The sequence below is a fragment of the Apteryx mantelli genome, chromosome 1 (assembly GCF_036417845.1).
Source record: "Apteryx mantelli isolate bAptMan1 chromosome 1, bAptMan1.hap1, whole genome shotgun sequence".
NCBI lineage: Eukaryota > Metazoa > Chordata > Aves > Apterygiformes > Apterygidae > Apteryx > Apteryx mantelli.
Window position 1 is genome coordinate 75,981,657 of NC_089978.1, and position 24,398 is coordinate 76,006,054.

The 24,398-nt window shown below is 39.7% G+C and overlaps 1 protein-coding gene across 1 annotated transcript in view; it reads right to left on the reverse strand.

The window, feature by feature from the left end:
- The window catches only part of MCF2L (MCF.2 cell line derived transforming sequence like), a 175,206-nt gene that overhangs the window by 33,253 nt on the left and 117,555 nt on the right, over nt 1–24,398 (reverse strand). Inside the window, exon 5 of the mRNA XM_067295710.1 lies at nt 10,450–10,540. Within this exon, the coding sequence (XP_067151811.1) occupies nt 10,450–10,540 (91 nt within the window). The remainder of the gene's footprint in view (nt 1–10,449; nt 10,541–24,398) is intronic.

The following is a 24,398-nucleotide window of genomic DNA, read 5'->3' on the forward strand; positions in this document are numbered from 1 at the left end:
TGAGTGATAGCTGTGTAGCCTATTCATATAGACTTGTACCAGCTTATTTTGTGCCTGTAATAGCAGTGTGCACACTATGACTGAGCTCTTAATTTTCTCGCTCCAATTCCCCAGCGTGACATTTATTTAATGGCAACACCAACATTTCAGAAGAAAAAGCTCCAAGAAGAAATATCTTTCAGATGGCACATTTGAAAAAGTGACAGATGTTCATGTGAAATATTCACCTCAGCACACGACATCCAGACCCAGAGTCTGTCGCAATGTGAGTGGATAGAGCACAGTATGTTTGTTTCCCATTTAGCCTTGCCTAAAACGTTGGGAAATGTCTCTCCAGTCAACTTCAAGTTGAATATTTTAGTAGACACACTAAAAATTACTTTTACAGTTCAGTGTCTTTCATACTTAATAGTTTCACTCCATTGTATGTTTCTAGTTACATGTACAAGTAATACATTTCTTCATTCTCCCTTTAAATTCTCACTTTTACACTTACCGACTATAATGTAGATTTTGACACCAGAATTTTAAGGAAAATATTTAGACTATTACTGGAAAAAAACAAAAACCAAAAAACAAAACAGTAGCGGCCAACTGCAGTGTTAAATTTGAACTCTGTATTAGGTTTTATGAGATACAGAGTTAAACTGCATGACTGAATCAAGTAGGGTCTCTCATTCAGGTTCAGTCCAAAGGAAATGCAGAGCATACACGTTACAGTTATTCTCCATCTCAGCACATCTGCCTACAGGCTTCCACTGTCCAGACTAATTCCCATTCAAGATTTATCAGGAGTTGGGTATCTCCTGTGAAAGCTCAAATTCCAGATTACTTTGTTTGTTCTTGTCTTTACTAGTCTCTGTCTCATATGCTTCCCTTAGGTTTTCTTTAAAAACAGTTTTAAAAAACAATGCCTGCTCTGCCTGGCATGGCTAGGAGTCAATTCTGCAAACTGACCTTTGTTAAACACCAACACCCACAACACCCACAACACCCACAACACCCACAACACCCACAACACCCACAACACCCACAACACCCACAACACCCACAACACCCACAACACCCACAACACCCACAACAGGATTTTTACAGTAAACAATGTTGGACCAGTGCCATCCCATTTTATCTGAGCTTACATCTTCACCATCTAAATATTACTATTTTCTTAACTTTTTTTTTTTTTTAAAGCCCTGGTGACTTGCAGAGACAATGCTATGATGCAAGAGGCACTCCTTAGCCGTGTTTGAACTCCATCAACCAGCCAACTTCGCACTGAACAGAAGCGAGAACAACAAAAACAACAAGTCTCCATCCCAGCCCAGCAGCGTGTGTTTGAAGCCACTGTATCCTGAGCAGACATTACAAACAATGACTTCTCAGTAACGCTGGGCCAAATGCTAAGAACAAAAATAAATATTCATGCAAGTTTAATAGTGTCATAAAATAAACTGCCTTCAAGGACTGTTTTAGTAGAGTTATTGAACATTGCTGCGACTTGAAGAAGAGTTTGTGTTGCTTGGAACTGTTCTTTCCAAAAGTGTCTTTCCTTACTAGCCTAATTAATATCAATTGCTCTCCCAGCATCTTGTCTCAAATATTGTACTATAACTAATTTGATGCCTATGCAAAGGAGACCAGGGATAAAACACTGTCACATTTTTGGTATCCTTTACTAACTGAAAAAGATCATTTGAGGAATAATGTCACCTATTCATAGAGAAATTGCGCACCTTTAGGGGAGCTATTGAATGGGAAATTGAGACCTTTCACCATTCTCTCATACTCATTAATTCAGTAGAAGGCATCCTAGAAACATTCTCAGTTCAATATTTCTGATCAGTTAGTTAGAAAAATGAATTTTCTTGGCATCACTTCCTTTTTTGGGTAATCAATTTACAGAATTTATTGTAGCTAATAAGTTTTGAGAATTTATCTAGCCATTAAAAAAGAGACATGCTGTTTTGACCCAACCATAATTCCACAGTCCACAACCACGTGCAAATGACATATAGTTCCCTCTACATACAGAGTAACAACTGTTCTCAGTCTATCCTATGCTAGAGCCCCTTTCGGTGATCAGAAAATTACACTATTTCACTTCTGTTCATAAATAGCAAACTCCTTAAACAGCTTAATGGCAAGATTTAGCTTCTGACAAGTCAGCTGCAGCCAAGCCATTTTCAGCAGTCATGAAAACAAGTCAACACACAGAACACCAAAAAACGTACTCCAAGTCCTTCCCTGCAATGCTGTCAAACAGCAGCCTAAGCAGGCAGTCACTGACAACAGGGACAGCCCGTATTCTATCCCAGCCCAAACCACATATCCCTTCCTCTCGCTGGCATCAGCACTGGCACTTGTTTGATCCCACTTGATGATACCCGTGACTAGTTTTCTATCTGTTGGTCTCCCTTCTTCACTTCTCCATCAAGTCAGGCAAGTGCCAATTTCAAAGATATAAAAAGAAGATAGGCATGCACGTAGATATCAGGTTTGAAATAAAGCCTACCAACTCCAACAGCTGAGCACAATGTTTCACTTAAAATAGTTATAAATAAGTCTGCCCAAACCAGGAATTTGTATACAGCACAGTCCTTAAATCAAAGCTTTGCAATACACAGAGGTCTTTGCTGCCATTCAATTGCCTCAAGCCTGGAACATGAGAAGAACCTTCAGCAGCTGAACAAAACGAGAGCCACCTTAAATCCTCACGGAAACCAGCTAATACTACTCAGAAATAGGCTGACCTGCCTGCTTTAGGATTTTTTTTTTTTTGGGGGGGGGGGGGGATGAAGACGCTTTCCACTGTGTGCCCCAAGCCTCTGGAAAGTGAAAACTCAGAGACTGAATCCAGCTGTGGTTTAAGCAGAATGCAAAATTAAGTTAGTTTCATGCAATCTTAATTATCACTTTCCTTCCCAGAACATTAATGACAGAGACTGTCTTTAGCGCTGAAATGCATCCTTAAGTTAAGAAGCTGTTTATAAGGGGACACAAAAAGAGGCAGGCTGTACCTTGATTATGTCACTAATAAAGATGATATGATGCTGAATAACTGGTAAGGAACCATGAAAGCAGAGCAGGAAACAATCCTCACCTGCTCTGTGGGGGAGAGTGGGTGGTAGCAGCATATTCAGTGGGGAAGGAAGGACAGAGTTTTCTTGCAGACAGGCACAGACATTTTTCCTGTCTCTAGACTGCCATCATGTAGAGCGGCCTTGCTTTGCTGGTGCCAGCAGGGAGCTACTGAAACTTGCTGTCACCATTTCACCTGCACCAAGCAGGCGGAGCAGCAGTCCCACCCACTCCTACCTTACAGGAACCGTAAACAGCATTTAGGTGCTATACACTATTGGGCTGACAGCATTTTCAAAGAAGGAATTTGGGGATGTAGTCAAACTGCCCAAGACTTCAGAGTATCAGTAAGAAAGAAAGGACTATATCTTAGTAAGCTGCATATTTTGCACTAGTCCCAAAAAGGAGGGGAGGCTCTTGTTGAGAGTCATCAGAGCGCTGCAGCCCACCCCTCAGAAGAGGCAGCACAGGAGCAGAGCCTTGGGACCACAGCCAGGAAGGCAGCCTTTCTGCAGAGAGTGCCAGAAAGCGGGCTTTTGGAAAAAGAAATCAATACTTCTGAGTTTTCATATCTCAGGTCTCCTCCTGTGATGCTCTAGGCTTATTTAATACACAAGTGAATTATGTTGATAGATATGTATGCCTTTTAAACAAAGATGCAGTTAAAATAAAGTTGCAGTCTGCTATTCGATCCCACTTGGCATCTGTCTCACCCCTTCACCTACACATATCCAAGCATGTGCATCACTCAAGGAGAACAGAATTTCCAATTTCTATGGCTGAAACTTTTCCTTCAAGAGCTACAGAACAATTCATTCTGCTGCTTCTACACACCTACAGAGCAAAGGAAAGCCATTCTGCTAAGCAATTAATCCAAGAAGCTTATTCTTCTGCTTCCCAGGTAAACATCCGGCTTTCAGCTATGACACTTGAACCATGTAAGCCACCAAAGAGCTAATGCTTGGTTCCATTTTAGTCTTAGTACTGCAGTTTTAAAATATCTGGAACACAACTCCTTTTCATTTTACGAAGAGTCTCAATACAGCTGCATTACCAAACTTTGTGGTTTTGTTTTTCCTGCTCCATTTACTAGTATGTAGTAAGCCACAGGATACTTCTTTCCAAAAATACCTCTGCATATAAAGGAGCTAATAAGTACTTTTTTGCAAGACTATGTTTATTCCTGGCTAGAATGAAGTCTCTTACACAGGCTTCTTGAATAAATCAATTTATAAAATGATCTAGTTTGAAATCTAGTTAACAAAAAAAAAAGCTGAGCTTTTTTGTTAGATGTTTGATACTTGTGATATTATGACTCTGTTTTCAGTGTTTAAGTGATTCTGTTCTCTTTTATGCATTAAAAATAATGTAATAAAAAAGAGAAATGACTGACCAAGAAAGGTAAATGCTTGCGCATATGATGTTCTCAAGACATCCAAACCAACAGACAAAACCATACAGCATCTCCAAATAACCTTTTAATTTAGTTTATCAATCACTGGAATTATTCATTTACAATAGTTAGAAAACTGATACAAATGTGACCATTCTAGCTTAATCACACTACTAACTTTTTGGTGTTGCTTTGAACACAAGCAAAAATGCCTCAGATGAGAAACATGTCTAGGGCTTGAAAGACGACCTTTTTTTTTTTTTTCCTTCAAACTTAACCCATACAAATTGGCAAAGGTCATTTCAGTTTTCAGAACGTGATGCAAAGAGCTAGCTAGAAACTAGGCTAGCAAAAAACTATATGTAACATAAAATAGCACCTTTCATGATTATGGAGCATTGGTTACTAAACACATTCCCCCCCCCCCCATCATCCACTCGCTAAGTAACTCAACCTCTGTCTATAAACAAGGCCAAAGAACTCCAAGCTTGGATTACTGTAATTCACAGTTTCTCACCTTGGATGTAAAACCAATGATAAGACTCCAGATGGCACAGAAATGGGACTGCCTGGCTCCTGAAAGATTTAGGCTGGTATTAGCACTCCAGTCTCCTCACTGGCTTCCAGTTTCCTCCTCCTGCCAGCTTAAGGTCTTGGCCCCAAGCTTTAAAGAAGTTAATGGGCTAGGCCTCTGTTGCACTGAAGGCTTGCATTTTGATTTATGAAGAGCTAAGAAAAACACAGTCCTTTGGACAATGCAGTCCAAAACAGAAGGCATGAAAGCGGCACGCAAAGCATTCTCAGTCAAAGATGGCAAATCATGAAGCAAACTTCCACAGGAGGCTGGATGAAACCCAAGTCTTGTCACTTCTAGAAAGGGCTGCAAAGTTTAATAACTGGATAAAGCTTCCTCATGACCTGAATGACCTCCCTACCAACTGCTTTCTACAGATCAGTTGCCCACATATATGTTATTCCCTAAGCACCAAACATAAGAAAGTTTATTTTCTTTGGACTTTCAATATGAGGCTCACTGATGGCTATGAGTGAAACTCTTCATGATGCTGAGAGCATCTAAAAGGGCGAGCTTGCACTTCAGCCTTTACCCAAAGATGTGGGGTAACAGACAGAGACACAGACAATGTAATTATATAAGTTTCATTTTTCTTTTTAAAGAAGCCACACTGAAACTATGAACAGAGCAGTATGAAACACTAGAACACACTGATTACTATGGTGCCTTGCTCCTACCCTGTGCATTGAATATTGCTTCCTTGGATCCGATAATGCGAGGAAGAGAAGAGTCATTTATGATGCCGGGATGGGGGGAAAGAAGATCTGTTTTGTCAGGTGTTTGTCATTCACCACTTTTCTCAGTTGGGACTATATGGAACGGTTTTACTGACCTCTGTGACTGCACCCTCACTCAGAAGTCCTGCCTTATTTCTACAACCCTACGCACTTGCTCAGCCAGGGGAGCAGAATGAGTTCGTTAGGTCATTAACTCTTTGCCTGCCAGCACGACTGCAAGGTCTGCTGTGTCTCCATACTTTCAGCAAGGCATTTAACTGAAAATGGGACATTTTAATACAAATTTATGCTGAAGAATCTTGAACCAAACCTTAGCAGCTGACAAGAAAAAAAACTACCACATTTTCACAGAATCACAGAATCGCTGAGGTTGGAAGGGACCTCTGGAGATCATCTAGTCCAACCCCCCTGCTCAAGCAGGGTCACCTAGAGCACATTGTACAGGATGGCATCCAGGCGCGTTTTGAATATCTCCAGAGAAGGAGACTCCACAACCTCTCTGGGCAACCTGTTCCAGTGCTCTGTCACACTCACAGTGAAAAAGTATTTCCTCATGTTCAGATGGAATTGTCTGTGTTTCAGTTTGTGCCTGTTGCCTTGCGTCCTGTCTCTCGGCACCACTGAAAAGAGTCTGGCCCCATCCTCTTGACACCCTCCCTTCAGATACTTGTACACATTGATAAGATCTCCTCTCAGCCTTCTCTTCTCTAGGCTAAACAGGCCCAGCTCTCTCAGCCTTTCCTCCTAAGAGAGATGCTCCAGTCCCCTAATCATCTGTGTAGCCCTTCGCTGGACTTGCTCCAGTAGCGCCACATCCCTCTTGTACGGGGGAGCCCAGAACTGGACACAGTACTCCAGATGTGGCCTCACCAGGGCTGAGGAGAGGGGGAGAATCACCTCCCTCGACCTGCTGGCAACACTCTTCCTGATGCACCCCAGGATACCACTGGCCTTCTTGGCCACGAGGGCACGTTGCTGCCTCATGCTTAACTTGGTGTCCACCAGCACTCCCAGGTCCTTCTCCGCAGAGCTGCTTTCCAGCAGGTCAACCCCCAACCTGTACTGGTGCATGGGGTTATTCCTCCGTAGGTGCAGGAACCTGCACTTGCCTTTGTTGAACTTCAGGAGGTTCCTCTCTGCCCACCTCTCCAGCCTGTCCAGGTCTCTCTGAATGGCAGCACAGCCTTCTGGCGTATCAGCCACTCCTCCCAGTTTGCTATCATCAGCAAACTTGCTGAGGGTGCGCTCTGTCCCTTCATCCAGGTCATTGATGAAGAAGCTGAACAAGACTGGAGCCAGTACTGACCCCTGGGGGACTGACTTCCCCAGTAGGCAAAATTTCTCATAGAGACCTAAGGGTAAGATGAACTCTGTCCAACTTATAGCCATTTGAAAGCTACGCTTTTCATAGAGTCAACAGTATCTCCAGAAGGTTATCCATCCCACCTATATTAGATAGGATGATTCACCCTCCAAATACGTGCCTCTTGACTGTTGTAGGCGAACAAACTCTTTTTGGGGTACCTAAATCAAGAAAATAAAAATACATCTTATTTGTGGTGTCTTGTGAGCCAGAGTCAGCACACTTGCAGGGGCAAAGGACAACCTCTTGGGCATCCTCCCTTTGCTACTTTGTCAACTAGGATACAACAACAGCAAAGCCTGCATGCTTGCCACAATCTCTCTCCTTGTCACATTTCAGGAGAAGCGAGGCCTTTTTTCAGCTTAACACCTCTGTTGCTGGTTTCAGTTCTGCTGTTGCTACATGTTCTTCAACAGCAGTTACCCAGACCAATGGTACAGCACTGGCCTTCCACTACTTCTGCTAAAGTAGCTTCAGATGGTCTTCATAGTCTTAGTAGACTCTACATGAATCAACATGAAAGAGATCAGCGCTTCACTGCTCATTTTCTGTCACAAAAAAAGAAATTAATCCTTTCATCCATTACAGCTAGCAACAAGAAAGGAAAAATGAGGGCTAGAAAATTTTCATAAAATGTTTTCCACATTAATTTCAATTTGAAACAAACAAACAAAAAAATTCCTTTGTTCACTTTGTTTCAAAATGCATTTCCAGCATGCACTAAAACAAACCAAATGTTTATATGCAAAGAGTCTTGAAAAGAAAAGGAAAAAAAAAGTATGAATTTCTGGTTAGCTGCTGCTTAATGCTCACAGATATATTTCCTACAGTTGTCAGGATATTACTGTTTGGCAGATGCTCCAGCCAGGATATTAGTGTCGGGCAGTGCTCCAGCCAGAGCACCTTGTGCTGGCATCTCTGATTTCACAAATCAAAAGTGTCTACCAGCTCAAGGTGATTGATTACAGAACATCAAAAAAGACTGCAGGGTACATGTTGCAGGAACTAATGCAAATGAGCCAAAAGCCAAAACTCTCTTCTCAAATAATGCAAGAATAATATCCTCACATATAGCAATAAGTTTAAGCAATACAAAGCTGTTAAAGATACCAAGCTTTCAGACAAAGTTCATTCTGAACAGTCCAAGTGACACTTAGATACTTGATCATCAACAAAAAGATGCAGAATCTGACAGTTCGGAAAACAAAACAAGTTAAGCCTCTAGTTACCCTTGAGCCATTTAAAATCTTTGTCTGTCAGCAGAACCCAGATGAATCCCCAGGACTTTGGCACAAGATACATACTGTTTGTGTTTGGGTTTGATTTTTTAAGGAACAGACAGCAAAAATCTAAACTTTTAGAGTTCCCTTAGAGCAAATATTACATGAAAGAAATAGTAGACAAGGATTTGTCACTTTATCCTTTGTTGGAAAGGGCACAAGGGTAGCATCTTCAAGCATTCAGGTCTGACCTGACTCCTGCTGAAGCCCACCAGGAGTACTGCCACATGCTGCCATGGCAGCATCAGAAAGCCAGAGCTGAGTGAGTTCAGGGAAAGAAACGTAAGAAAGATCACGCCTCTAGCAGATAATACTTCAGCTAGGAAGCACGATTTCTCTTTTAAATAAAGCTCTCAGAAGAAAAAGAAAGGAAAGGGGGGGGGGGAGAAAAAAGAAAAAAAAAAACAACCAACAACAGCGCTGCAACCTTCAGTGCTCTCTACATTTAAGACTTAACACACTTCCAGGCAGAGACTCCAGGCATCAACATAATCACTACAATCATAGACCTGTTATCATAGGAAATAGATGATCAGGTTCTGTATATTGTGGTTCTAGGCAAAATAATGCACACTGGAGTAGAGTTACTGTAAGCATTAATACTACGGTTCTAAGCACCAAGACAAGCAAGTGCCCAACATATTTGTAGTTGCCTGCCATAGTCTCACCCTAAATATGTAAATAAAAGCAGTCACCTACAGAATAATTATATGTTGTTGAATAGAAAATACAGCATTGAATTTTGAAAGAGATTCACAAACTCCACAGAAATAACTATTTCTTTCATCAACCCAGACTATGCTGCACTTGATTTCCACAACTGAAACCTTCTCAATCCTGCACCTCAAAATTTTCAAATGAGCTTCAAAATCAGATTTTAGTAGTATTTCTTTATATTTTCAATTTTTAACTTTCATAAAATTCTTCATTGTGGAAAATGCATTGGGGGAATATTGTATCATCATTATATATTCATTCAGGAAAAGTCGTATTGTGACAGTTATGTTGTACCTCTAAATAAATACACTTTAACATATGATAGACAAACAGTTCTTGGATTAAAATGGGGTTACACAAAAGTGACAAAAATCAAAATTTACAATTTTGATTTGTCTTTTACTTTACAGAAATAAAATTTTCAGGGATGAAAAATTAAAGAAAAGATGCTTACAGGTCTGTTTTTCAGCACTGACTGAAAAGATTATAAATACTAATAATTCAAGTCAGGATAACGAGAAGAAAGAAAAATCAAGCAAACAACATAGCTTAAACAATATAGCTTGAAGCATGTCTTGAAAACACATGAATCTGTCTCTTCCTACTTGTATGAGTCGGGGGAGAAGCAATTCTTTAAAAATTTACTCTTAAAAACAGTAACTAAAGAGGAGACTGAATTTAACAGTGTGTGTTGAAATTGCTTACAATAGGCATGTAAAATTTTCTTGGTTAAAGGCAACCTTTGTTTTCATTCAAACACTACAGGAGTTTTCACACTTGAATGCCTTTCACAAGTGATACACTTTGAGGAGTCAGTTCCATGAGCGCACTATTTAAAAAGTAGATGATAATGTAAAGTCTGTTACTTTCAGTACAAACTGTTTTAAAGTCAGCACCCTAAACCTCAAATCTTTCTAAAAAGGAAAACTGACTTGAATAGTGAAAAGTGGTTCCCGAGCTCTGTGAGACACAGGCCGCCGGTACAAAGAACAGGTCCCACCTGGAAGGGTGGCACAGCGTGCACACATATTCCCAGTGCCTTCTTGGGCTGATGTTCTCAGCTGTATGAAAAGCATATTATAGACACATGGGCTGATGTTCCACAAGCTGTATGAAAAGCATATTATAGACACATGATGACAGGTCCCAGTTGGTTGAGACCTGAAAAAACTACTAGATACTATTTAGGGTCACATATAACCTAATATTTTGTTGAAGAAAGAAGGTGTTTTCTATATTTTTATTTATAGGAAAAAGGTTTGGTATGAAAAGATCCTTTTAAGATTTTAATTTAAAACAGTACTCACTGCTATCCGCAGTATAGAAGCTTTCACAGAGGTCCATTTGTCCTGTCTGCGATCTATGACAAGAATAAATCCAATTCCAGCATCTCGTAAACTAAGTTTGGAGGAGAAAAAAAAAGGGGGGGGGAAAAAGAGAGAAAGTTTAGTTAAATGTATAGGTAAAACTGTTCTGGTTCTCTCACTCAAAAAAGCATAGTTTGGACATAAAAAAAAAAAAGTAGCTTGACCTTTTTGAGCAGACTCTTCATTATTTAGGATGTTTACATGAACATATGCTATTCACATTAGAAAGATGCAGCAATCCCAAATATATTCCACAGAGCTTCAAACCATATTCAAATCATGAACTGTTCTTATCCACAAAAGGCAGGTTTTTTTACATTTCCTGTACAGAGATTATTTCAGAAGAAAATAAAACCCATTGATTCTCCACAGTTTTGGTGCTGATACAATCCATTTTTCACGCTGTTTTCAATAGTATAAATCCAGGATAAAAAACCAGTCATTTTCCTTTTGCATCTGCTTTTAGCCTTCTTTTTGGATCATCTTCCTCCCTGCTAATGTCTAAAACTCCTTAAAAATGCAAGTCCTTATGAGCATTCCATGATGTTGACCTATGCATCTGAAATTCTCATACCCTTCCTGGTTACAAATTTGTCCGCAGGTATATTTTTACTTTTACCAAAACAAAAAATCCCTATGGCATTTAAAAATTCAAAGTCACAGATGAGAAAAATGAGGTAAGATGCACTTCTCTGGAACGGAAACATCTGTGACAGCGATCGCACTCAAATCCTTGTGAGAAGATGACCTTTCTTTTTCTGCTGCGTTCAGCTGCATGTGCTACAAAGGGGAGATCTGCTCCTGTTTTCTAATTTGGCCTCCAAGCCAATTGGTGTAATGCCAGCAGCGGACTGGCCCGGCCAATCGCAAGCAAAATGAAAATGACAGGCCAATACCAGGCAGAGAGAGGTGAATTTGTTATTTTCTTGTATATCTGCTAATATTTGTGTGTGCACTATACTCTCATTCCAGTTAATAATTGGGGGGGGGGGGGGAAGCCATGCAAACTTAGTGCAGGGCCTACAGTCTGTACTGTGCAACATTCATGGAAGTATTATGTATTATTTTGTTATCATCATACTTGAAACAAAACCAACACAGAATGTTAGGATTCCTTATTCAAGACTGAATCGTATGAGAATACAAGCTTTGATTTATAATAAGATTACATTGATAACATAACAATAACAGGATATCAAGCAGGATGAAGATGACAGGTATCCAGATGTAGCATCTCAAGCTAATCTTCAAAATTGGAAATTTTAACATGATCCCCTCTCCTTTATGCACTGTAAATCCGTCAAAGGTATAGACTAAATATTTAGGGGGAACAAAAACATTCAGAAAAAAAACACAAAGAAGCAAATGCTTTCAAAAAAAGCTAAGCAGTTATTTTAACATAGGAAAATTTTAGAAGCTACTCCTCACTGCCCACATTCAATGTGTGTTACTTAACTCTTGCCTCTGGGTAGGATAAAAATGATAAACAGCATCTGAGTACTTGACTTATAAACCCAAATAACCCCAGCAAACAAATGGGTTTTTACATTAGGAATATGCTTAGTAAATCAGTGAAACCTACTGTAGTGCTAAAGCTCTCCTTCTTCCTTCTCTTTCTTTTTTTGAAAGGCACAAGGAGGAGAGAGATCCAGGTTGCTTTTCAGTATCTTTACGATTCCCATTAAATGTTTCCACCATTTTAACCCGTTGTCACTGAGCAAAATAAAATGCTAATCACAACCATGACCCAAAATAACCAGGTAACAAAACGAACTCCTTGGGCCACACAGCCCTACATGGACGAATGAAATCAAAAAGGTGCTAAAACTGTTCTCACAATAGTTCATGTGGGTTTGGGAGAGTTTTAAGACTCTCAAAGCGCTATTCCACATGCTCAATAGAAGCCCATGGGAGCCCTGAAATTTCTGCATAATTCCTCAGTGCAAAGCATGATCTCAGATCCAACAGAGTATCCAAATATTTGTAAGATATTTCCAGAATCTACCAACAACCTGCACAACAGGAATAAAACTAAAGCCTCTGACAGAACATCAATAAGATTTCTTTTCAAGGCAAAGCAGCACACTTCAAACCATACACTCTCTCTTAATATAGATTGCTTAAAAAAAAAAAAAAAAAAGTGCTCTATTCTGAACCTGTCACTGAGTTTTGTATGCCACTCAACAAAACATAATCCATTAATAGCAGGGCTTAAGTCAACATTTGAAACCTATTTTGGCACCCCACTACCATTGTCAGATCATACAGAATGAGACGAAAGACTGGAAAGCATGAAAAGAAAAAAAGTGAAATAACTGCAACTTGTTACCAGAAAATATTAGAAAAGTAATGGTTCCTTTCACGTGTCAAACTGCTCCTAAGTTTAGGATTGTTACTTAAGATACTCTTGACAAGAGATATCTTGAAAACAGCATCTTGTTTCAAAGCACTGGCTACCAAATCTGGGATCCAGATCCTGCAAGTGGTAGGCAGAGAGCGACAAACAGAACTAAGACGTCCCGTACAACAAGGTTGAGACCATTATGAAGGTGGCAAAGTCACATATTCAAGAACCAGCATATACTGGACGGAGGTCTGTCTGCTAGCACAGCCTTACTCCACCCCCTCTCTCTTCCCTGCCACACACACCTTCACACATAGCTACAAACTGATGTGCAAGACCCTCCTCTTTCAGTGCACAGGATGAATGGTGATCTGGTAACAAGCAGGTATTCAATATTTCTTTGCCTCCTGATTGAACTGTGGGTGCCACTAGTCCCTCTTTACCTCAGCCATATTCATTACATTCTATTCAAGTACTCATTTCCTCTTTTTCCCCCCCACCCCCTTCCTTGCTGTATTTGCTCAAGAGTCTTGATTTTGGCTTCCATAATCTGTGTCTCAGGAGAAGCATGCTCTGATGGACACAGCCTGTTCCCTCTCATCAGGCTTCACCTCATGCCTTGTTCCGGTTGTGTTGTACACAGCTCTCATCAGCCTAGCCCAGGTCATCTAATTTATCCATCTCACTCTCCAATAAACACATCATCACGACCCTCATTTGTCTCCCATTCATCACTTGAACCATTCTCATGCCTTGCTGTCTTGTCCCAAGCATAGCTCAGAAACTGTCAGCATTTTTTTTTTAAATGCTACCAGGACCAGTGACCAAATCAGTTCTCATGCCTCCCCTTCCTGAATATCCCAGTCCCCTCATCATCCAACCTGAGCCTCCCTTAGCCTATGCTCCACTCAATCTTTCAGTATTTTCCCTCAGGCAGAAACTTCCCTTGGCTGTGGTCCTGCCTGCCAGTTGTCTTGGGCAGCTTGCCCGCGCTGCCTGCTATCAACAGGAGACACCTGTGCCCCATGAGACAGCCTTGTACTCACAGCTCTGGTAGCTCACCTAGGTCTAGAGTGGCTCACCTTGCAACCATAAAGCAGCCTCTCCTCAGGCCTTGGATGATACATGTGTAGCAGGACAGTTTTAACCACAGACTCAAGTAGCTACTGAGCATCTGTGACCTGAGATTTAGACAGATTTTTGCTCAAGAAATTTCCTTGACACAAAGGCCATCATTCTTATAAATGTCAAGTCCCTGAGTCCTTGACCAAAGGACGGAGACACTTGAGCTTCTCAAACAAAGGGCTGTTTGAATGTCTGAAATGCACAATGGATTGTCCCTAGCCTCTTGGGAACGACTCAGCTATTTTAGTCAAACACCAAAACAAAAACTCAGGTGGGATACTATGAATGGAAATAAAATTTGGCAGAGTTGTAAATGACTGGAAATTGAACCTTATGGTGAGGAACAGCAGACAACCTTAACAGAAGCACCTGCCTATTAAGGTTTTTTGACGTTTCTCTTACAACTTCTGATTATTATTATTATTATTTTTTTTTAAATACAGAAGCTTGTATCCAGTGTACTTTCTGAAAGATAATTTACAAGCTTGTAATTCAAATTTAATATTTCCTTCCTGTCTCACTCCTAACACAAAAAAATACATCATGGGATAAATTCGGTTCTTCTGTTTATTCCCAAGCACAAAGAACAGAACATTTTTAGACAGGCAGAGAAACCATCCATGTTCTGCAGGGAATATGTCTGGCAGACTTACAAAGGCCAGGTCAGAAAGGTAGAAAGAAGGGGAAGGGGAATAGGGGCCACAGAGGAAAGACAACGGGAGAAAATACAACAGAAGGTGGACTATCTGCTCAGTCCCCTTCTGCATTAAGGGACTATTGTAATACTGGTAGGAGAGGGTGGGAGAGAGAGGTTAAAGAACCTTCCCAACAAGCACTGACTTCTCAAGTGTAGAGCAATAACTGAGTTTTCCTCTTAGTGACTCCTCAGCTTTAGATTACGGTGACATCTCTCTTCTTTGTCTCATCTGCAAGACTTATGATCTCATGTACCCGGGGGAAAGGGTGGGAAAGCTTACAGAACATAGGACTGCGGAAAGAAACTTCCCTCTGGAGTGTGTGGAAGCAATTACATAGTCATCATCTGAAAGATCCTTGCATTTCTCCAAAGTATGGGTGGTGACAACTGCTACACAATTAAGTTCCTTTTGCTTTTAAACTGTTGGATGAAAAATGCTTGCATACATTGCTTTCTACTACAAACAAAATAAATCTTCATGTTTGCCACAGCAGATTGATAATGTCAAGCTTTTGGATGTCTGAAATTCAGGGCAGCATTTTTGGCTAAATAACTTGTGCTTAATAAAAACTGAATTTCTTTCTTGAAGTTTCATTATTAAACAGTAGATTTATGTTATACTCAAGATTGTTCCCTACCTTAACTAACTCTGCCTGTACATTCAAATTAACTAGAAACTCTTGCTTTCAACAGCTGAAGTTGTTTTGACAAAAGGACTTCAATAGTATTCAATGAGGAACCAGCGCATTGACCAGAGCACGAAGGTAACATCAGCAGCAACCTGCAGGCAAGTTACTGCATTATAAAGTTGCTGAAGCTGTCTTTAGATCCCTAATGCCACCCACTTTTACAGCTCACTCACCCACTATAGCTCATGGCTGATATACTCACACTGCTGTGAGAGATGTGGGGTCTTGGACTGCATGCAAATTCTGGCTGTTTTTCTGGCATACAACAGGCAGGCTTAATGTAGGAAGTACCATGGAGTTGACCCATCTGCCCAGCATTAGCTATACTACTGTACCACAAATCACAAATATACATGACAGATGTGGCAGATGATCTTAGGAATGATATTGCCCATACAGCAGTTAAGTTTGTGGTTGGGCATGCCACAGGGGTTGGGTGGATCAGCTGTTTCTGAAGCCTTCTAAAAATTTAATGTCAAAGGTAGACTTGCATACAGCGCAGAATAAAGTTTGAGCTCAAATAGGTTCAGCATACAAATGAAGACATCCCAGTAACCTGAGAACTGGGGAAATGAACATTTTGAACAAAACACGTTCCCATCATGCCCCCATTGATAAAAATGCTTCCAGCAGTTATCACTTTGAAGTCAGAAATCATCCTATATTCAGTCATCAGAAGACAAGTTAAAGTAATCAAGAACAGCACCCTGCATTACTTGGCTTTGGAATGGGCTATTGGAAACCAGACAATAACTAGCAAGGTTATTGTTTCTCAAGAGAAACTTTGCATCCTACACCAAAGGGCATTTCAACTGATTGAACCTGAGTCACTTCAAAGATCACTTCTCCATCGCTCCCACTGTTGCCAAAAATGCCTTTCTTCCAAGATGAGTGTGGGGGAAGACAACTCTTTCTTACTTATAAATGTTTCAGATATAAAAATGAACCCATTAATGCCTTTGGCAATGAATGAAAGCAGAAAAAAGCACATCTTATTAGCCTCTATATGCTTTAGAAGACATATGGTGAAGAACATGGTATTAATAAAGCAAGATAGAAATCCTCACTACAGCAACTATGAAAAGAAATAATTCAGCTAAGCCCTGTGGTGCCAAATGGACTAAGATCCTTTTCACATTACCAGTTTTATACGGGCCTCCCAGCAAAGAAAAGGGCAGCAACAGTTCACCTGCCATAGCCGTGCCCACATCTCCCCTCCTTGCATCCCTTATGTAGGCTGACCAAGGATAACTCATTCACTAGGTAAGTTCTAGAGGATGCAATTTTTCCTATAGCAGAATTTAATGGTTTACAGATTTAACAAAGAAAAAAGTTAAAATTTAATTGTAAGATTAAACAAGATCCAGTACCCAGACACAATTAGATCTACAGCAGTTTCACTTTCCTATATTTCTTGATTGCTTATTATCCTAAAGGCTACTTTAAGTAGTTTCAAAACTGGCCAATTTATCCACTTAATTCCAATACCAAATCCACCAACTGGGTATTTAAAATCAAAACAAAAACAAACCCCAGATTTGCTACTTTTTCCTCATTTTGAAAGGTGTTTTACTTATGAAACTCTTTCAAAAAATATTTATACTTGATTGGATCTTTGAGTATTTTGATATTATGACAGCTTCTTTCTCTCCATCCAATATGAGACAAAGATTGAAGATCTCAACCTCAAAAATCACTATCTTTAAGGAGAATAAAATGGTCTTGCGTTTTCTTGAGTAAATGATGGAAATAAGAGGATATTCCATGCTCCACAAAGCTCTGATTTGAAAGCTTCAGATATCACAGGCTTTTACAGCTACATAATTCCCAGCTGCAGAAGGCCCATGATGGGAGCAATTTAAAGCAGGCACTGAAGGAAGACTATAAATCAGATATTGTTTGAGCTTTATATTGAACAATGAACTTTCTAGTTTCAGCTAGATTTAACTGCTAAGGGAGCTTGTAGGTTTTAACGCAGTATCTGCGCTGCATAGTGTTTTGTAACGCTGCTGATAGTTGAGACCTTACTCACGTATTTTCTAAAAACTTGTAATTAAAGTATTACTTAAAAGGGTTCATTTGAAGAATACCCTGGAACATAAAAATAGTTTCAATTTGACATTTTATAATCCTTTATAACACCAATATTACACATGATATGCCAAATTCGCTATATAATCAAAATCACAAATCAAAATGACTCACACCTAACACAAAAGTTGGAAGCGTTTTGACAGATGGAAAGCGTTACTTTCCAACTAAATATATTTGCTATAAACTAGCACACTTTAAAACTGCATCTGCTATTTTAATGATAGAGGTTTGCATAAGTATCAAAATATCGGTGGCAAAGAAACAATCCTCCAAAAAAACCACATAGAATGAAAATATTTTCCCAAAGATGGCTGCAGATAAAATTGCATGATGTCTCGATGACATTTAATTGGTTAGATAGAAAATAGCAGTTTAGTGCCAAAGATGTGTATGGATGACTAGTCGAGGGCAATGAAAATCGCACAGATCCGAGAACAGAATTGTTCTTAACAGGCATAACATTTAGGAACATAACATTTATGAACACCCAGGTAAAACTCTCCAGCTATCTAGCAGGCCCCCAGAGCTCTTAAAGCAAACTGGCATGACATTTCAGTCCGATTCAAACTGCGAACCTCACATCTCAGCCTGGATTCCCCCAAGAATCACTCTCAGTTGAGGTGTCTAACTAGACTATCAGACATCAGTTCTTATTCCAGCAACGTTTATGAGATAAATCTATGCAAGAGCAGCCTCTAGCGGTCTCTCCAAAAAAATCACTGAATGCCAAGTATAAATGATTTATATAAAACTCCTGGCAGTAACAGTTGCATTTCACCCAGCACAGCTAATGTCACAACGCCCTGCAACAGGAACATGTAAGGAAGCCTTATGTGTAAGGAAGGAGGCAGCATTTCTCATTGATTTTTATGTTTAAAATCTGATGTAAAAAACACTGCTTTCCCTTCCCAGAGTACAAGTAAATCAGTATGGATAGAACAGCACGCACACTATACTACCCTCATTTTCTTTCTACACTGGAATCCTGTGAATAGATGAATTTTTAAATGTGCATGCAAAAAACCCCAGCATTTCCACCTTATCATTACTTTGGTTTTGATAGTTACTCCCTTCCCTTCAGGGAAAGAGATGAAACCGCAGGGGAAAAGCAGCAAATCTGAGCTTTCATGTTGGAGCTGAACCTGTTTAAGGTTCTCATGATTAGATAAGGCTCAGATAAGAAATGTTACCTGTTTCCCCTCCTTCCCCTACGCGCTGTTTTCTTCTTCCATCTCCTCATTCCAGTTGACTGTCCTTAATCTTATTCAGAGCGTACCACTGATGAAAACCTTATCTGCTCCATCTCCTATTACGCTTACTTTTGGTCTCAGCTGTCATGAGTTCATGCTCCAAGTACTTCTGAAAAACACATGCTGTATTTCAGCTCTCTCAGAATTGGGGAACTGGGGAATCATCAGATACTCTAAACTGATTCCAGCAGATGTGCAGTACATAGAAAGAGAAGAATTTAGATGAATGATGGGTTGTGAAGTGGCATAAATGAAAAAAAGTGACAGGCAAATGGTTATAATTTGCTCATGAGACAGAAGGGACAAGCAGAATCACAGAGCTCGGAAAAACACCTCAGTGAAAATACTTTCAGAAAATAGATTATAAGCATAGACAAGACAGTTACACATGAGATTGTGTCAATGGCAAGACATTTTTAAAGTCCAGATAAACAGGAGACAAAAATAACGAAAGCAACTGCAAAGAGCTTTGTCTAAGGAGCTGATAAAAGTTTAAAACTTTGGAAGTTTTATCCAAACTTCACAGGCTCTCCTAAAAGAACCATGGCCCAGAGCGCCACCTGTGGTTAAGCCACTCCAATCCCCTTTCCAGTTCTGAAAAATCCTTCAGTCACCACAGGACTGTGACAGCGACACTTCACTGCATCTGCCCCCAAAGCAAGAGCCTACATGGAAAATGGGCTACTGCTATCAGAGACATACTGTAGATGAGGCAAGTGACAACTCACTGATGACCAAGATGGCCACTCTTAAGCCTTGGTCTCAAAGGAAACTAAAGGTCTTTATCCTGCACAGCAGAATAGGCCCCTTGAAATTGCGGGATACAAGTCCAAATACAGTCACTTGAGGCACTTTTCTCTCATGCACTACTTTTTATGTTCTTTAGCCAAATTAGCAGTGTTGGTACACACTTCATTTGTTTTTGAGTATTTACACTGATTTATGCAGCATACACAGTCCCATTTCTCTTTTCCCTACCCACTCAGCTTCAGAGATGCTAGTATCAGTATCTTTTTTGACTAGTCACTATAGCTCTTCTCCATTATCTCCAATACTACTCTGTGTTCTCAGAACAGTCTAACTTTCAAGCCAATGGCTCCTTTAAAAAAAATAAATAAATAAATTACTGATTGGAGTACAGTAACACTGGCTATATTCCTATCATATATGCTGACATCCCTTCTGCTCTAAAAAGCTTATGCTGTAACAGGAAAGCTGAGGGAATGTAGCCAATGCTATAAATTAGAACTAAAGTGACCAGGCATCATCATCCAGCTGCGCTTGTACTACATACATTGATTTCCTTTCTGTGGTACCCATCAGCCTTTTTAATACGGTAACTTAGCAAGTTTTACCCCACTGAGGAACACCACAGACTAAAATCAGAATGGCTCAGATGAATTTCTACACATAAAAGAAGTAATCCTTAAATGAAAGTTACTGCTTAACCTACCCCCTTTTAGTGTGTGAAATTAATAGTAGTATTTTAAAGGAAAAGTTTTCATATTTAAGTTGAAAATTGAGTATAAATTCTTCAGGCCACATAGAATTTCAGCTTTTGTAAGAAGTGTTTGAAGAAAGACAACAATTCTGAGCACTCATTTAGGCTTAACTACAGATGGCTGAAGTAGGCCACATTATCCTTGAGGGACTGATAAGGATAAATAGGTCAGCAAAGTCAGAAGTGCTCAATGCTGGTTAAGCTTAAGTAAATATGAGCAACAGAAAGCCTACATGACCCTAGTTTTAGGATTAGGAAGTCAGACTCCATAAACACATTTTTCCAGCTATTGAGAATTATGATATTTGAAATATATATATTTCCAGTACTCCTCAGGAACCATTCATGCCAAAGGATTGACGCAACCTTATCTGGAATGCTGCGCATTGTGTTTTGGAAAGGTTAGTTCCTACTGAAATAGGTGTAGAGAAGATTTACTTGGGAGAACAAGGGAACAAAAGCCTTCTGAGACAATCTATCTCATTTAAACAAGGAAGTCACTGTTGATGCATATATCAAGTACAGGAGAGCATACTGGTGCACAAAAGTTATCTAGACATATTAAATGGCAGAAGGTCTACTCAAGCTAAACAACAAGCAGGAATAAGCTGAAGTTTAATATAATGTTGCTATATCATTCAGGCAGTGTGGCACCTACATAACACATCCTACATTTTTTTTCCTCCAAAGCCTTTTCACTTTTCTGGTCAAAATCAGTATTTATGTCACTGCTCCTTAGGCAACCCCTATTAAAAGCTTGATTCAAGTTGTTTGTGTGTCTTATTTCCCCCCCCCCCCACATCCCTGCTTAATTAAACACACCATCAGTGAGGCTAACATTGAATACTCATAAATTGGCGTATCAACTCAAAGCATGTTACAGAAAGCCTTTTAGCATGGCCAGAGAAAATACAACCAAACATTTTAAAAACTTTAGGGAAAACAACATTTTAAGCTGTTATTTAATAAAGCTGCCTATCTCTGAAGTAAGCATGCTGAAGGACTTCATTACTTTGAAAATCATGCAGTCATTTGGGGCTGGTGGATGTACTTAAGAAAAAGGGAAGGTAAGTAATCTTGCTAAGCTTGACAGAGAGAGTAATGAAACACATTTGAAGTCCAGCTCCACTCCCCTTTTTCATCCTCAGCTGCCTATCTGTATCATTTATTAATGCCCCAGAGTCACAGGGAACATTCCACACTGTTTATAAGATCTGCAGAAATTGTATCACTTTTAAAAGATGCTTGAACTATAGGTGAAGCTGAGCACTTCGGTAATTTACCAAATCAATTTCCAGCAGTTTGGATTACAGTGAAGACTGCTTCCTGAAGGCAACGAACCAGCCTTAGCTTCAGCAACTCTTTTCAAAAGCGCAGAAGATATCAAAGACCTTAAAGCTGTACCTACAGGATCTGTAAACTCAGTGCTCAGCTTGTTAGCCCAGAAATTGCTCATCAAAGTGGCAGGAAGACAAACCAACCAACACCTCATCAATTACTCAGGATTAAAGGGTACTCAGGTTTTACTGGGCAGTGCATTTTGAACTTAGTTTTCTTAAAATAGGAAAAAGAAGTATTAAGTCAGTCACCAAAAAAAAAGACAGCCAGATTTAAGCGCTGAAAGAGTGAGTGGGATTTAAGAAATAGAAAGACTTTGCCTGTACAGGGATGAGCTTTAAAACAAGTTTAAGACATTCACAAGGTGGACATCAAAACACATGTAAAATGCTTCAAACCCAGTAAAAATCGAGACAGTCTCAGTAATGTGTAGACCTTTGACCCAATCTCGTCAAACTACATATCTGACACAAAAACTTCAGAATACTGCTTAACTTTCAGATTCTTACTTTAAACATAAACCTTTGCATTCCTTTTCTGCTTACAGGAACACACAGCATTTACAACTGTTTGGCAGCTATGCTCTGAAAAAGGAAGGTCAGGCACAGCATGACACATTTTGCTAGAAGTCACGGGATGTTCTCATTGATGGGTCTGAGGGGCTGCCAAGGTAACAGCAGGATACAGGTTCCACATCTTTAGCCTGGATTGTAATCTGACAAAGAGGAGAGCATGGAAATGAAACAGCTGACAGAAGCAGACACTGAAGCTGCAAAACTGTTGCTCAGCATGTCAGTGAGAGCTGTCAGGGTGTCTGCTTTTTGGCACATTTCACCTATTATGTGGTAATGTCCATCTCTGGTACCCTATAAAGTAGAAGTAGTTAACTCTTAGCTAGTGGAGGGCAGCTTATTCAGTTTGCAGATAAATAAGGTAACACATGCAGATGCTCTCCCACGCTGGCTCTTCACCTGGTCAGCTTGGATCCAGAAAGATTTATCAGCTCAGACACAGCATTACCCAAACATGGCTGCGCTCGCTTCTAGAGCACACTGGTGAGTCCAAGTTAGATTATGTTCTTCTGGTGCCTAGCTAAATCCACCTCTTCACACTTTGCTGCATTCAAGCTAATGGAGTCTTCTTGGATCCAAACACACTGGAAAGCTTAGCACAGACTTTTTTTTTCTCCCCCCCTTCAGTTTTCCAGGTAACCCCTGTCTCCTGTTATCCCAGAGGATGGAGAATGGGTGCAGTTAATAAAGAAGGGTTTACCTGAAGCTTGGTTTTAAAAGTTCTGATGTTATGTTTGCTATCAGAGATGAACACTTTCTGAGATTATCTGTTCTGTTGCATTGCTTGGACAGGATTTCTCCCTGATTTCAAACACCAGACGGTATCACAAACAATAGCATTTCTTAGAACACCACATGGTTTTCAAGAATTTATAAACCATCAGTATCCTAAAGAAGAGGACATTTTCCTGGACAGGAAACCGACAGGAACAGTTTTCAAAACAGGAAATAGCAGAACACGACAAGTTAACCTGAGATATGCTTAAGATCATGCTGTAGGACAGAAGCGCATTACAAAAAGAGACTTTACAAGGCTCATTTCTGAATACAAGTATAAAAGGCCTGTGTGTTACATTTAATAAGCAGCATAGGACTCAACTGGCTATCAAAAGTTGTTCTGAATTTTCTAATCCAGACTATTTCTCATTTCTCTTGAAAGGAACTTCCTGTTTAAAAGTCAGTATTACCCACGTAAAATTTTAATGTTCCAATCTCGTGACCACAAGAATTTTATCTTGCTTTCTCTGTTCAGAAATGAACCTATAATATCAAAGAAATGCTTTAAAACCACACCCTTTTGTTCTCTCATACAGCATATTGTTATCTGATTGCATTAGAAAGTGCTAATTTACCAGAAACAAAACCATGACTGAATATTTGAGATATCCTGTCTTTTTTAAAAATGACTGCTGTTATCTATTAATTTTTTTTTTTTTTTTTTTACTAAGTCCTCACGTTACACCCACATTCTGTAAATTCATATTCCAATAAAGTGTACACACTGTTAATAAAACATGTTTATGTGACAGCTGTGGCGGATAGAAATAAATATATACAACACTTGCCTTCAGGGCGCATCACAGATCTTAAAAGTTTATTTACTAGGATAAAAAGAAAGAGGAATAAATACTTTCAAGCAGAAGAAAAAAGAGAGAGAACACTGAATGCCCTGAAATGACTTCTTAAGGGTACATTAGGCAGTTATTTCAGAAGCCTATTCCAGATCTAGATGAAATATTCCACTCTTTGTCTATCTGGGATGTAGAGGTACATCTCACAGATGCCTTTTCCCACTTTGCAGTAGGAATGACTGACCCTGTGCATGAAGGTCTTCAGATATTTATTTAACTATGAGATGAGACAACCTTGTCCTGTCTTACCTACTCTTCCTAGCCAGCTCAGCAGCAACAATCATAGGACTCACCCTGTGAAAATGAGCCGCAGCAGTGGACCTTCTTTTCTGCAGGCTCTACAGAACATTCCCATAGCTAGTCCGATTCCTAAAATGTCCTCAAAGCATCTCAAACAGATGCACAATTTTGACTCATTATTCTCTGTTGAAACCCAGTTTGCTACAAATACTTAACCCAGTTTGCTACAAATACTTTAAAGAGCCCAATATTTACAGACACTTAACTATATATGTGAATTTATTCAGCAACACCACTGATAAAAACTATTAATTTCTGTGGATGAATAATTATATGTAAAGTGTTTGTACAAATTCAACATTTTAGTTAAAATATTCTTCCTAGAAAGCATTGCCCTAAATACATTAC